Source organism: Chroicocephalus ridibundus, chromosome 4 (genome assembly GCF_963924245.1).
Source record: "Chroicocephalus ridibundus chromosome 4, bChrRid1.1, whole genome shotgun sequence".
In the NCBI taxonomy this organism is placed as follows: domain Eukaryota; kingdom Metazoa; phylum Chordata; class Aves; order Charadriiformes; family Laridae; genus Chroicocephalus; species Chroicocephalus ridibundus.
This window is the reverse complement of record NC_086287.1, coordinates 10,917,426-10,932,510: the sequence shown is the minus strand read 5'-3', so window position 1 is coordinate 10,932,510 and position 15,085 is coordinate 10,917,426. Positions and strand designations below refer to the sequence as shown.

At 39.6% G+C, this 15,085-nt stretch overlaps 1 protein-coding gene across 4 annotated transcripts in view; it reads left to right on the top strand.

The window, feature by feature from the left end:
• The window catches only part of FAR1 (fatty acyl-CoA reductase 1), a 43,788-nt gene that overhangs the window by 16,279 nt on the left and 12,424 nt on the right, over positions 1 to 15,085 (top strand). The window contains exons 3-9 of one of the 4 annotated variants that reach the window (XM_063332146.1): positions 772 to 947; positions 3,652 to 3,831; positions 9,463 to 9,640; positions 10,700 to 10,744; positions 10,857 to 10,975; positions 11,563 to 11,630; positions 13,671 to 13,839. In XM_063332146.1, coding sequence (XP_063188216.1) covers positions 772 to 947; positions 3,652 to 3,831; positions 9,463 to 9,640; positions 10,700 to 10,744; positions 10,857 to 10,975; positions 11,563 to 11,630; positions 13,671 to 13,839 — 935 coding nt within the window. Of the gene's footprint in view, positions 1 to 771; positions 948 to 3,651; positions 3,832 to 9,462; positions 9,641 to 10,699; positions 10,745 to 10,856; positions 10,985 to 11,562; positions 11,631 to 13,189; positions 13,362 to 13,670; positions 13,840 to 15,085 lie in introns of all 4 variants that reach the window. The other 3 variants (XM_063332145.1, XM_063332144.1, XM_063332143.1) reach the window with 3 other exon arrangements.

Sequence of the window (15,085 nt, the reverse complement as noted above, 5' to 3'; positions counted from 1 at the left end):
AATTGTGAGGAGAACATATGATGGAGTATAATACAGGTGAGATTTTTTCAGTGAGTATAGTTAAATACCAACTTGATAAGACTTGATCAGATGTTCTAACACAGTATGCAGCCTTTAACCCTGCCTTTTTTTCTCTTAACTAACTGGGGAAACAGTTTGTTTATTTTTTTTAATCTGGAAGTTCCACAAAACTGGCATAATTCCAGGATAGCATTTCTTAAATCACAGCAAGTTTTTAAAGCTTGATGAAAGCTTTGTAAACCTAAAAACCAGTATGACTTGTGCAAGTCTGCAAGAATTTGAATAGTTATATCAAGCTTGGGAAGTGAGCAGACCTTTCTCTTTCCTTCTGGTCAGAGAAAAGAGATTGCAGTATTTAGATTGCTACTTAAAATTTCTTTGAGTCTTGGTATCTAATAGAGACCATTCCTTCTTTCTTATGATATTGATAGAGCTCTGGTTTAAGAATAGGGATAAGTAGTAAAAAAAAAAGTGTGAATTGAAGTCTTACTACCTTCTATACAATGCATGCAATACTGCTTTCACTGCGTGGGATAGTGTGCACAACTACATCACTGAATATGTTCATGGGAAGTCAGTAACATGTTGTAATATTCCTAATATTGTTCTAACTTACTGATGATCTTGAGAAATAAGGAGGTATAACTCTGTATAGGCAGAAAATGTGGGGGTTTTCTTCACTTAAATGAAACGTGTATCTTATCTTCACTGGCTTTTAGTTTGAAATTTTAGTCTTGTTTTTTTTAACAGCTCTTTGACAAGTTGAGAGATGAGCAACCAGACTTCAAAGCAAAAATAATAGTAATTACGAGTGACCTTACAAAGCCTGAACTGGACCTTAGTGAACCAATCAAGGAAGAACTTATAGAATGCACTAATATTATATTTCATTGTGCTGCTACAGTCAGATTCAATGAAACACTAAGGTGAGTCTAAAATTCTGTATACTCTGGTTTGGTAAATCAGTGGTACTCAAAGGGAGGGGGTAAATGAGGTGTCTGTGCAATCTTTCAAATGCTCAGCCTGTCAGGCTACTTCATGTGTTCAGGTATTTGTGTGCTTGGTTAATTTCATAATGCCCCTTAAGGTAACAATCTTTTCCCCAAAACTTTTCTTAAGCTGTTGGGTTTTCATTTGTTCTGCTTAGGAAGATGGAGGCATATTACTTAGACCTGCTTTGCCAGAGGTTAGAATTACGCTATTCAACATGGAAAAGTTAATATTTTTTTAAAGCTTTAGGCAAAAAGACAAATCTATTTGTCTTAAAAACTAAATAAAATATTCTTGTAGGTTTGCTATAGGCCCCTCAGGTTTTGTGTGGTGTTTTTTTGGTGGTGGTTGTTTGGTTCTTTTCTGTTGTGTGTTTCTTTTTTGTGATGTTTTGGGTTTTTTTTTTGTTTTTAACTAAATCCCTGTGCCTGAATTTCAAACTCTTTCTGAAGGGAAGCTGTTGAAGAGACTAGGGAACATGTTGCTATTCCGAGTCTTCCTAACATCATATGTTGCTCTGATCTCTGGGGTGGGTAGGAAGGATATGAATAAACTGTAGCTATATGTACTGTGCTCGCTAGTAGTATTAGAGCTTTTTTCTCAGTGTGTAAAAGGGAACATAAAAATACTCCTTTAGCCTTCCTTGTTAGAAGGAGAATGCACGTTTTCAGAGGATGACTTTTTGGCAAAACTGTATGTAGGGGAAGTTCTAGCACTTGCTCTCTATCTGATGAACAAACAGGAGATCAAATACTGCTCAGCTTTCTCCATGTCTTCAGAGAGTCCTTCATTGAGAAGAATAGAGGTTTGCATTGGAGGGAGTAGGGAGAAGTAGATGCAGAGGAAGAAAGATGAAAACTCCCATGTTGTATGGAAAATATACTAAGGAAATACTAGAGAAAGGAGTACCATAAGCAAGAAAAGATTGTATTTGCTTTTTGGCAAAAACAGTGACTGGATTTAGTGTTGAAATAATGGAATGAATATCCAATTTGGGTAAAGGACTTTCATGAATAGCTCTAATTTTTATGGGGGGAGAGAGGTAGTAAACTTTGAGACAAACCACTTCTCACCTCAGATTTTCTTTCAGTTGTTACAAAGGCTGGCACTAACTCTCTGAGAATGCTGTGCTGCCTGCTCAAATGTCATAAGGGAGCCTGTGTTTATCACTGTTACATGGCCTTAAGATGTTAAGGAACTACCAACCTGACAAAAGCCCAGAGGGACTTTAAAACAATTTGGAAGGCCAGTGGAATGGAGTCTTGGTATAAAAAGCTTCTGCTTTTTGAACATTTCTTAGCTGCTCTGTCCTCAGCTCTTTCCTAACACGTGTGCTGGAATGATTGGAGGAACCTTACAAATCTGAAGACCACCTAGAGCAGCCTTCGGCAGATATTTAACAGAAATAATTAATGTAAAGTTCAGAATACTTGGCTTGGGGCCAGTGATAGGAATAAAGTCAAGAAAACAAAATGCTTGGGCTTATTTTGGAATTCTTGCTCATTTGTACTTCCTATACAGTTCTATATCTTAAAGTGATGCATACAGGTCCGATTAACTCCTGCCTCTGACTTTTGGAAAGAAGCATTGAAGACTGAGGAGAACAGTGTGGGTTTTTTAGAACAAAAACCAAATAAATAAATAAACCAAACCTAATTGGCAAAAAAAAGCCTCACCTACTAACATATTCAGAAGTAACGTTTTCCATTTATGTTAATTGCTTTGGGATAGCAATCCCCCTCTCCTGTCACCCCAGTGCTTCAGTAATAATGTGTGGTAAAGGAGTCTTAAACTTAGTGCTTATTTGAGGGGACTGAGTGTTCTTTTTTTTTTTGTTAATGTAACACTTTATTGCAAAGACTTTGATAAAGCTTTATTTAGCTGTATTCTTGAAACTTAGTTGATCAGTCCATTGTGTACAAGAAAACTAGTGCCCATAGTAAATTTGATAGTGTGGAGAAAATATCCTAATTGTATAAAAATCATAGTAGTCAGTAAGCTGTGTTCTGGTGGGAATTGTAGAGATGTACCTACTTTCCTACAGTGTTGTTAAGGACTCTATTTTAATGAGAAGCAGAGAAGTTGGAGGATGAAAGTGGTTCTTGATGGTTCCCCCTTTTTTTTCCTTCCTTTGTGTAATCCTGTTGTGCTATTGAGCCTTGTGCTCTCCTACAAGAAGAGGCTGGTCTCCGACTTTTAAGCCTCCCTTCTGAGTTGTTGACCTAACTCAACTTGAACTAGGAAGTTCAGAGATACATTTCATGTGGCAGCTAGGTGTTGTGTTGCATTATTTCCTTCACATTATGAAAAACGTAGGATTGGGATTTAGTTTGAGGAGATCAAAGGTATGGTTAATTTCCCACTCTAATAATGGAGCATGGGGATGGCAATAAGGACAGGGTAAAACTTGGGAAGCTTATCCTGAACACTGGGAGATGTTCTAGATTAAAACTGCAGCGTATTGGTGTTAGGAGAAAGTTAGGACACTGTCCGTACAGCTTTTCTGGGGGTGTGTGGACCATTTAGGAATACTTTATATGTACCCATCACTGAGGCTTTTAAGAGTGAATTGACTAGTTATTTCTTTTTGCTTGTTTTTTGTCGTGCTTTCTGCTAATCAAATTTCTGTTTAATCAACAGAGATGCTGTTCAGTTGAACGTGATTGCTACACAACAGCTCCTCTTCTTGGCACAGCGAATGAAGAATCTGGAAGTCTTCGTGCACGTTTCAACTGCCTTTGCATATTGCAATCGAAAACAGATTGAGGAAATAGTTTATCCACCTCCTGTTGATCCCAAGAAACTGATAGATTCTCTCGAGTATGTGTTATGTTTTATGAAGCTACTTCAGTAATCTGTAACCACTTCCTAGTAATGAAGTACCAAAAAATGGTTAGGAACCTGAAAGATGAAGAAATTAGCTTATGCTGTCCTGTGAGTCTGACAGCATGGCTGACACTTCCCTGTTTTGTAAAGGAGATGGGCTAGGTGTGGAGTCATACTGAAGGAGAGGGATGTTCATACCTACTCATGATGCTTCCTATATGCTGAGAGTGGCAGGTTTTGAGCTGTATGATGACCTGAATTGGAAGCTATTGAAAACAAAAAAAGGTGTGCTGTTACAAGTGTGCTAGCTCTGGCGTTGTGAAGGAAAGGGATAAAACCAGTATAGTGCCCTTCAACAGCAGCCTCCACTACATCCACCTAAAAGCCATTGCTATCAGACTGAGATACTGAAATACTACTTACCTGCTCAGAAGCACAACTGTAGAATTAGCTCTGTTAAGTATTCAGAGACCGCAGACGTTAAAAATCTGTTTTCTGTAGCTTTTTAGTCTTTAATTAGGTATTAACTGAGGGGAGGAAACTAAAAATAACAAATTAAAAAGTAAAATGTTTTCTTTAGCTTGTTATTATAGATAGAAGAGCACTAACATTAAGAGCAAATGAACTACTACCTAGAATGTATGTTGAACCAACCTTTTTTTATAATGTTGACTTTAAATACACTTTCAAATGAGAAACTCGGAAGTAGTCATATTTTTGCATATCTTTGGTTTTCACAAGCAGGATAAATAGAACTTAAACTGCTTGGTTTGGGCTTGGACAGCCATCTATATTTTAGAGCTCATGGGAATGAGGGAAGCTTTTGTAAACCTATACAAGAGTGATCTCTCTAGTCAACAGCTGACTGAGAGACATAGAAACAGATTTGTTTCTATGACTTAAACTAGAAACGAAGGAGGAAGGGGATAAAACCAGGCCCCCTAGTAATGAGCCTAGGGATAAAGGGCCAAGGATGGGGGTGAAACCAGTAGCCCAGTTCAAGTGCATCTACACAAATGCATGTAGTGTGGGCAACAAATGGGATGAGCTGGAAGCTGTTGTGCAGCAGGCACAATGATGTAGTTGCCATCACGGAAACGTGGTGGGATGACTGTCACGACTAGAATGCTGCGATGAATGGCTATAAGCTCTTCAGAAGGGATAGGCAAGGAAGGAGAGGCAGGGGTGTGGCTCTGTACATTAGGGAATGTTTTGATTGCACAGAGCTAGATTCCAGTGATGATAAAGTCGAGTGTTTATGGGTAAGAATGAAGGGGAAGGGAAACAAGGGAGATCTTGTGCTGGGAGTATGCTATAGACCACCCGACCAGGATGAGGACACAGATGAAGTATTGTATAAGCGGCTGGCTGAAGTCTTGCAATTGCCAGCCCTTGTTCTGGTTGGGCACTTCAACCTGCCGGGTGTCTACTGGAAATATAACACAGCAGAGAGCAGGCAGGCTAGGAGTGCATGGCAGATAACTTCCTGACAAAACTGGTAGGTGAGCCTACCAGGAGAAGTGCCTTGGTAGACCTACTGTTCACAAACAGAGAAGGACTAGTGGGAGATGTGGTGGTCGGAGGTCATCTTGGGTTTAGTGATCATGAAATGGTCAAGTTTTCAATTCATAGTGATGTAAGGAGGGGGTTAGCAAAACCTCCACCTTGGACTTCCGGAGGGTGGACTTTGGCTTGTTCAGGACACTGCTTGAGGGAGTCCCTTGGGAGATAGTCCTGAAGGGCAAAGGGGTTCAGGAAGGCTGGACGCTCTTCAAGAAGGAAATCTTAAAGGAAAAGGCCCAGGAGCAGGCTGTCCCCAAGTGTCGCAAGTCTAAAGGCCAGGGAAAATGGCCAGTCTGGGTGAATAAGGAACTTCTGATGGGTCTTAGGAATAAAAAGAGGGTTTACCACCATTGGAAGAAGGGACAGGCAACTCAGGAGGAGTACAGAGATCTCGTTAGGTTATACAGAGAGAAAATTAGGAAGGCAAAAGCCCAGCTAGAGCTCAACTTGGCCACTAACATTAAGGACAACAAAAAAAGCTTCTATAAACACGTCAACAAAAAGAGAGCCAGGGAGAATCTCCATCCCTCACTGGATGCAGGGGGGAAAGCTGCAACCAAGGACGAGGAGAAGGCTGAGATACTTAATGCCTTCTTTGCCTCCATCTTCAATAGTCAGACCAGCTATCTCCAGGGTGTTCAGCCTCCTGAGCTGGAAGATAAGGATGGAGAGCAGAACAACCCACACATAATCCAGGAGGAAGTGGTCAATGATCTGCTTCTGCACTGAGACGCACATAAGTCTATGGGGCCGGATGTGATTCACCCAAGAGTACTCAGGGAGCTGGTGGGAGAGCTCACCAAGCCTCTCTCCATCACTTATCAACAATCCTGGTCAGCAGGGGAGGTACCAGATGACTGGAGGCTGGCTAATGTGGCGCCCATCTACGGGAAGGGTCGGAAGGAGGATCTGGGAAACTACAGGCCTGTCAGCCTGACCTCGGTACCAGGAAAGATCATGGAGAGGATCATCTCGAGTGAGCTCTCACGGCAAGTGCAGAGCAGCCAAGGGATCAGGGCCAGCCAACATGGGTTTAGGAAAGGGAGGTCCTGCTTAACCAACCTGATCTCTTTCTCTGACCATGTGACCCGCCTTCTGGATGCAGGGAAGGCTGTGGACGTTCTCTATCTGGACTTTGGTAAGGCCTCTGACACTGTCCCCCACAGCATTCTCCTGGAGAAGCTGGCGAATCATGGCATAGACAAGTGTACTCTGTGCTGGGTTAAAAACTGGCTGGATGGCCGTGCCCAGAGAGTTGTGATTAATGGGGTGAAATCCTCTTGGTGGTCTGTCACCAGTGGTGTCCCTCAGGGCTCAGTTTTGGCGCTGGTTTTGTTTAATATCTTTATCGATGATCTGGATGAGGGGATGGAGTGCACCCTCAGTAAGTTTGCAGATGACACCAAACTAGGTGGGAGCGTTGATCTGCTTGAGGGTAGGAAGGCTCTACAGAGGGACCTGGACAGGCTGGATCGATGGGCCAAGGCCAACTGTGTGAGGTTTAATAAGGCCAAGTGCCGGGTCCTGCATTTCGGTCACACCAACCCCAAGCCACGCTACAGGCTTGGGGAAGAGTGGCTGGAAAGCTGCCCGGCAGAAAAGGACCTGGGGGTGCTGGTGGACGGCCAGCTTAACATGAGCCAGCAGTGTGCCCAGGTGGCCAAGAAGGCCAACAGCATTCTGGCTTGTATCAGGAACAGCGTGGCCAGCAGGAGCAGGGAAGTGATGGTGCCTCTGTACTGGGCACTGGTGAGGCCTCACCTCGAGTGCTGCGTTCAGTTCTGGGCCCCTCTGTACAAGAGGGACATTGAGGTGCTGGAGCGTGTCCAGAGGAGAGCTACCAGGCTGGTGAGGGGTCTGGAGACCAGGTCATATGAGGAGAGGCTGAGGGAGCTGGGCATGTTTAGCTTGGAGAAGAGGAGGCTGAGGGGAGACCTCATTGCCCTCTACAACTACCTGAAAGGAGGCTGGAGAGAGGTGGGTGTTGGCCTCTTCTCCCAGTGAATAATGACAGGACCAGAGGAAATGGTCTGAAGCTGCGGCAGGGGAGGTTTAGATTCGATATTAGGAAGAATTACTTCACTGAAAGAGTGGTCAGGCAGTGGAACAGCCTGCCCAGGGCGGGGGTTGAGTCACCATTTGTGGACATACTTAAAAGATATGTAGATGTGGTGCTTAGGGGCATGATTTAGTGGTGGAATTGGGAGTGTTAGGTTAATGGTTGGACATTATAACAATGGTTGGTGTGTGTATGGTTGGACTCGATGATGTCAAAGGTCATTTCCAGCCATGAAGATTCTATTCTATGATTCTAGGTTTGTGTTCCTTTCTGGGCTTTTCTACCCCTCTTCCCCCCACACTTCGTATCACGGTGGAAGTCTGACGTGCATCAGCTTTGATTGTAACAGAACATTGGTGAATAACAATATTGTCTAAATTCCATTTATGTGGCTAAGATGTTGGGTGGCTGAGGAAAATACAATCCAAGTCCTGTTTTGAAGTGGAAAACACCAAAGTAGCAGTAGTTCGAGGCACGCTTCTGTGCTATGACTGAAGGTTATTACAAGTTTAAATACAAACTGCTGAATGAATTGGGAAGCAAGATGAAATTGCAAGACTTAACTAAATTAAGGGGAGAAACATGGTGCCACAGCTTGCTTCAGAGGTGGTGTGTGATTGCGTAACACCACAAAAGTGGAGGGTGATGCCTGTAATGTGGCTGGGACTCCTCTGCAGTGGCATCACTTTCTAGGTGACTTAATGCTGACTGAGGAGAAGCCAGTCAGTCCCAAGGACTACCCTGTTGTGCCTGCACTTCATGTTTGAAAACTTAGTTGGTAGCATTAGGATTATTGTAAAGGAATGTAATACTTGCACTATAGTTGGTATGTAATAAATTAATTACTTGGGCAAAAAAAGTAAATAGTAGTATGCTTATTTCAGTGGATACTGAATGTGCAACCCTCCTGTCTTTTACTGAGAAACTTGCTTTCATTTCAGTCTGTATCCTCTCTTCTTCAAAGGAGGAAAAAAAATCATGCTACCTTTAAGAACAAAAGAAAAAAGAAGATTTCATTTTTAACGAAGTTCATAAATTTACTTACTTTCTACAGTACACTGTATAAAATAGTTCCAAAACGCTTTTGGCACTGGGCATATGTTCTGGTGAAAGATATTCTTCCTTGGCATTTACTTTCAAATGCGTAGGTTTTATGGTTTAATTTGAAACAGAATGAGTATGAAGTCATTATAAACAATCTTCTGTAAGTTGGTGGTAATGTCCTTAAACCAGCCTAACTACACTGCTGCTGTAGAATCTCAAATATAACATTCATCCTCAAGATCCTGTTTCAGAAGGGTTCTACGTATGCAGTTGACACCTTGACTTAAATAGTAGTGTTCATAATCAAAATGAGTAGTAGGCAGGCTCTATTAAACTTGATTTTTCTGGCCTCTGGATTGGCCTTCAGTTTAAATAAGAAAAAACCCCTAACTCTTATATTTTGATGAATTGTATTTGAAGAGGCTACGTGGTTTTAAAGTTAAGCGTGATATAAGGTGTCAGTAGACGCTAATTGTTTGATATGCAAATGCATATGGAAATGTTTTACAACTTCCATCTGTTTAAAGTAGAAAGAAGTATGTGACATGCTAACTTCTGTGGAAGTTGATGTTAAAGTCTAAAAAATCAAGCTGAGATTTGAAGTGTACTAGTTCAGTGTTAGATACTAGGGTTGTTACAGAAACATGGAGTACAGAAGTGAGATTTAATTATTGCCTGAATTTCTCCACAGAATTTCCTGTTCCTCTGTGCTCATGCAGCTTTCTAGGGGAATGCTAGGACTTTGGTGGTTTTAGTGTGGTTTTTTCTTGATGATTTTTTTTTTTGCCTTGGATGGTGTTTTGAAGAAGAGATTGGATTTTAATTTTACTTTCCAAAGTATTTTTGATTTATCTGGCTATCCTTTTTACATACTGCTTTTGCGCGTGCACACTCCTCAACCCCCACCCCCCCAGTGAAGCAGCATGTAGTAATTTACACCTCTTATTTTGCTTTTTTAGGTGGATGGATGATGGCCTAGTGAATGATATTACTCCTAAACTGATAGGCGACAGACCTAATACTTACATATATACAAAAGCCTTAGCTGAATATGTAGTACAACAAGAAGGTGCGAAATTAAACACAGCCATTATAAGGCCATCTATTGTTGGTGCTAGCTGGAAGGATCCTTTTCCTGTAAGTCATTGAGTTTTCACCTGACCATCTTGCCTGTAAACTATAGTACATACTGACAGCCTGTCTATCTAGTGACCTTTGTAGAGGAAAATCTGTTAGACTATGAAGTTGTGGCTTGGTTGCTTCTGGATAACAACTCGTAATACAAAAGTCTAATACAGTGTTCTTGTGCGTCAAATTTAGAGGTAAATTACTTTTAATCATAGAACAATACACTTGTGTCACAATGGGAGATACTATCTCACGCATGAAATTGTCAGCTTTTTGCATCATGAGTCTGTGTATCTTCATTTGTTTTTTCCCCTCTTCAAGATGCTTTGGTATGTCAGTAGGTGACTAAGAAAACTGGGGACTGCAGGACATAATGATGTTTGTGCTCCACTTTTAGTCAAACCCTGTGAACTTTGCAGGGGATGGCACAAATTCTGTGTACAGTATAGTATATTGATATATAGCATATATGCTTCCTCCTGTGTGGGAGAGTGGTGTTGGAATAGCTTTTACAGTTTAAGATTGAATGTATCTCGAGCCCTTAAAATCCATATAATTACTTTGCATACCTCTTTGAGTATGTACAATGTACCTGTCAAACCAATAACTATATAGTATCTAAATACTGTCACTAAAGTTGAGCAAGAATCTCTTCTACTTGAAAATAAAAAAATAATAATAGCAAAGCTACTTCTCTGCCTTCTATGAGTTCCTAGAAGCTAGTCTGACGATACTTGTAAACTGGAATACTTTCAGCATAAATATATTTTTACAGACCATGCCCTGCAATTTTCTTATTCACTAAGAAATAAACAAGCTCGCCTCTCGCTTTGAAGGAACAGTGAATCTACAGGGAGGGCTCTTGTTTGAGTCATAGCAACTTGTTACATCACCATATCTTGCTATGCAAGAACTTCATTTAGAGACATGGAAATTAATGTCTTTCTCCTCTATATTCTCTTTTCCTTCCATCCCTTACCCTTGTAGAAGCTTCTCAAATTTTCACTTGAAACTGCTGACTTCAATATACTCTAACCAAATCCTTTCCCTCCCCCTTGTTCATAATAGGGATGGATTGATAACTTCAATGGACCTAGTGGTCTCTTCATTGCTGTAAGTAATGAATATACTTAAATTTTTTCCTCCTTTTGGAAGGCAGGAAAGTTTCACATGTTTTACTGGTGGCTCTTCTGTCTCTTTTTTTGTTTTTGTTTTGTTTTTTAAGGCAGGAAAAGGAATTCTTCGAACAATGAGAGCTTCCAACAATGCAGTAGCAGATCTTGTTCCAGTAGATGTTGTTGTCAATGCAACACTGGCTGCAGCCTGGTATTCTGGAGTTAATAGGTATAACAGGTGACAATAGACAGTACTGCATATTTTGAAATTATATTGTGCATTTTAATAAATCAGTCTTCTGTTGAACTTCTACTGAGGGACACTGTTTAGTGGTAACTTGGCAGTGCTAGGTTAACAGTTGGAGTTGATGATCTTAAAGGTCTCTTCCAACCAAAACAATTCTATGATTCTAATCAGTGTCCTGCTACTCCCCCAGGACAAAGGAATTTAAGGTTATAACAGCATTAGTCCCTCAAAGTTTAACTTAACTTTCTTAGACCAAAGAGGAAGACATCATCCACTGATACTGTTGTACAGGCTATGCCTGAAACCTACTTGCTGGGTTGTCTTGTAATCAATACAATCTACGGTAATGTAGGTGACACTTTCTCTGGAAGAAAAGAAATATGATAGTTAAAGAAGGAGAAAAATACTGGAAGATGATATAGAAAGCAAAAAAATCTTAGTGTGAGACTGATGGGTTTTGCTCCATGTAAATGATGCTGTCGAGGGAAAAGATACCTTTGCGTATGTCTTTTGTCTGTGTTTTTTAAAAGGTTGTTTATCTTCTAACTTGTTGTCTTTTTTCCCTGTAGACCAAGAAAGATCATGGTATATAACTGTACAACAGGTGGCACCAATCCTTTCCACTGGGGTGAAGTTGGTATGCCAAGTTTCTTTTTTTCATAAACTTTGTTAGAAAAATAAGGTCAAGTAATAAAAGCACAGGCTATAATCAGTGGTCCTATTTCATTTTTATTGTTGAAATTAGTATAATAGCCATACATACCTCTCAATTTTGCAGTGTATTGTGCTTTCTCATTATCTTCCGTTGTTAATTCTCTCCCCTTGCAGCATTATCACTGTTCCATTTTGTTCTTGGTGGTTTTTTTTATTCTATTATAACTGAAGCTTATTTTTCTGTTTGCTGCTGACATGACCTAATCTGCAGAGTGTGGGTAGTGTGCAGAGAAAAGCATTGCTCAGAGGAGCGGTAGTTAGTGATGTTGGGTTTAATGCCAACCTTACTAAATACGTAAGGATAAGCAGCCCACAACTAGATGTTCTGTACATCTGCATAATTGAGAGGTATGGTAATAGTTTTGCACTTTCGTAGCCCTTTTTTGTGTTTGGCTGAAGTTAATTGTTGGTTGAGGTGGCTTTTTTAATCTTCAGATAGCTATGTGAGACTTCAACTATTCGTGTACAGGGAAAAGTAATCTTTAAGAAAGTATGGCCACCTGTTTTCAAGTCTTAGATATGCTGACTTGAATGTAACTCACATGCCAAAAGCTTTCTAATAGTTTTTGTTATAAATAGCAATACAAACTGTCTGGTATAGTAAAGCTGTTTATTACCATTCAGTTTTTTAGAAATAGCGTTCTTAAGATCAGATTACTTTTTTTTTCTTTCAGGTAACTTCAATACTTAGATCTATTTTATTTTTCTTTACTGCTTTCTTCATGCTTTTTACTTGCTTTTGCCCATTCTATATGTATCTGTATTTATAAACCTTATGGCTTTCGCCAAACTTGGAAGATTGCTGACTTCATTTATATCCCAGTTTAAATCGGGGTATTGAAACACTGTCTATAAACAAAAGCATAAAGTTACAAGAGATGATTAAAATGAGAGTGGATTTCGGCATAACTTTTTAAGACACCAATCCTGCGTATCTGTCATGTACAGAATTTTCAGGTGTCAACTGGAGTTTCACATAGAGTCCCATCCCAATCGCTTTTTTCTTAATGTGTAAACCTGGATAAGTTGTTTAGAAAACATCATTTGAAATGCACTTCAGATGCTTGCAAAGTCCTCAGTCTGTTTTTGAATTATTCTTTACACAAGAGATCAGAATAGCCTTCTTCATGAAATATAGATGACTATTTAAATGGCTTTACATGCTATATAAACTGAAATTGCTGTGAATTTTTGAAACCGACTTCTAAGGTAGGGAAGAGGAACAGAAAGAGAGAAGCTACAATAAAATATGATACTGAAGATGAAGGCATAAAAGACCTCTTGATTGTAATAAGAACCAGTTCAATAGTATTTTAGGTTAAAAGCTTATGACTTTGTTTTATTTTCTGTGGATTGTAGAAGAGTTAGGGTGGTTATTTAAATAACATACTGACGTAAATATTGTACGCTGTAATGTACTTTGAAAACCATTAAATTTTACATGGTTATTATCAAAGCTGTTACGCAACTTTTCTTTCTCAGAATACCATGTAATTTCTACTTTCAAGAGGAATCCTCTCGAACAGGCCTTCAGACGGCCCAATGTAAATCTAACTTCCAATCACCTTTTATATCATTACTGGATTGCTGTAAGCCATAAGGCCCCAGCATTCCTGTATGATATCTACCTCAGGATTACTGGAAGAAGCCCAAGGTAATGGTGACTAGCTCTGTCTTGTCTGTTCCTCTGACTTCTAAACAAAGCTATGCTTACACTATGATGTATATTGATTATTTTTCTTCCCCTGAATGCTTTGTGACTAAAATTCAGCCTTTTTTTTTCCGGAGAACAGGTCCTTGAATTTAAAGTGACTTTGAACTTTCTAGCAAAAATGAGGATGTTTTGTTGGATAGTTTGTGGGTTTGAGTAGTCAAGGTAAACAGAATTACAAGATCTAGCTAGTCATGTTTGTTCTTGAATAATAAATATTCAAAATATGTTGATCCTTATTTTTTCCTACAGGATACCACATTAATTTGAGTTACAAGATAAATCCATTAGAATGTGCAGTAGGGGACCCTAACTTTATTTTGCAAAACAACCCCCTCTTGCGTCTCTATCGGATTGCAGTCAGCTGTACAACTGCATTTTTCCATGATCTTTTGCTCAGATTGACAGGTCGTAAGCCATGGTAAGAAGGACAGGACTAAAAATATCTTGCTGATCAGGTGGTGGAGACTTGTGAAGAAGACATGGCATGGGCACTATCTAGATTTACTAACTATAAGCAATAACAATCCAGTGGCTGCATTTTGAAGAGATTAACGACTGGCTCGACAATGCTGTCCAAGATATGTCTTGGATCAGAATCCTAGTCAGTCATTAAACTCTAGTGGCTTGCATTAAGATTGTTGTTGCTATTATAAACTGAAAATGGAACGGGTTAATAATTGTGGGTTATTCCTGACCTGATGATACAACTTGATCTGATATGTTGGTTTGTATCATCTCAACATTCCATTCAGTTTATAATATATACTAGTATCTGGTTAACTTCTTAAATGGTGAAAACGGCATAGCTCTGCTGAATAGGCTAAGCTAAATTATGCAGAAGGAATGTAAGATGTCACTTCAATTTGTTTCAGATTTGCCAAGCCATATGAACTTAACTCATTGCCTATGTTATGTTTTCAAAAGTATTTGTCTTCAGACTCTGTATTATCTCCACTGTGGTGACAGTGTATTAACACAAGTGAGTATTCATTCATTGTCCTGTAGTCTAGCTCTGTCTTACAAGCAGGGGAAAAGTTCTGTAGCAGGCTTGGCACTGGATCAGTAGAAGGAAGCCATGTAAGTGGTTTATAGGAGAAAATGTCTAAACTGCCTTGGGTTTTGTTGTTCCAAGCCTACAATAGCGTAATATTCACAGCAACGGTAGTAGCAAGAGGCTGTTCCTATGTAGTAACCTTCCCACATTAAAAAGATGTAAGCTTTTCAGGTCAAAAGAAGGTACTGAACGTACAAGTTCCTAGGTTTTTAGGTTCTTTTGCAATTTTAAGTTATTCTTAATAAAAGTTGATAGAAATTCCCTGTCAGATGTGAAGACTTCATCACTCCCTAGAAATCGTTACACTATATATGCCAACCTACGGTCTTTCAAATGGTTAGGAAGTAGTGCTGCTAGAATCTTGTCAGTCTTTAAGTATTTGACTAGTGGGACTAAAACAAAGCTGTAAATCATCATGCTATTTAGAACACTCTTAGTGCTATATGTATTTTTTTTTCAAGGTATATGTCCAAAGATGGAATTTAGAACTTTCATCAGTACTAGTACAATTGGTGGCACTTAATGTGTATTTTCTAGCCTGTGAAGTATTACTGATATGAGCATTCCAAATTAGTTTAATATAACAGTAGGTGGGTGAGTTTCTTATCAT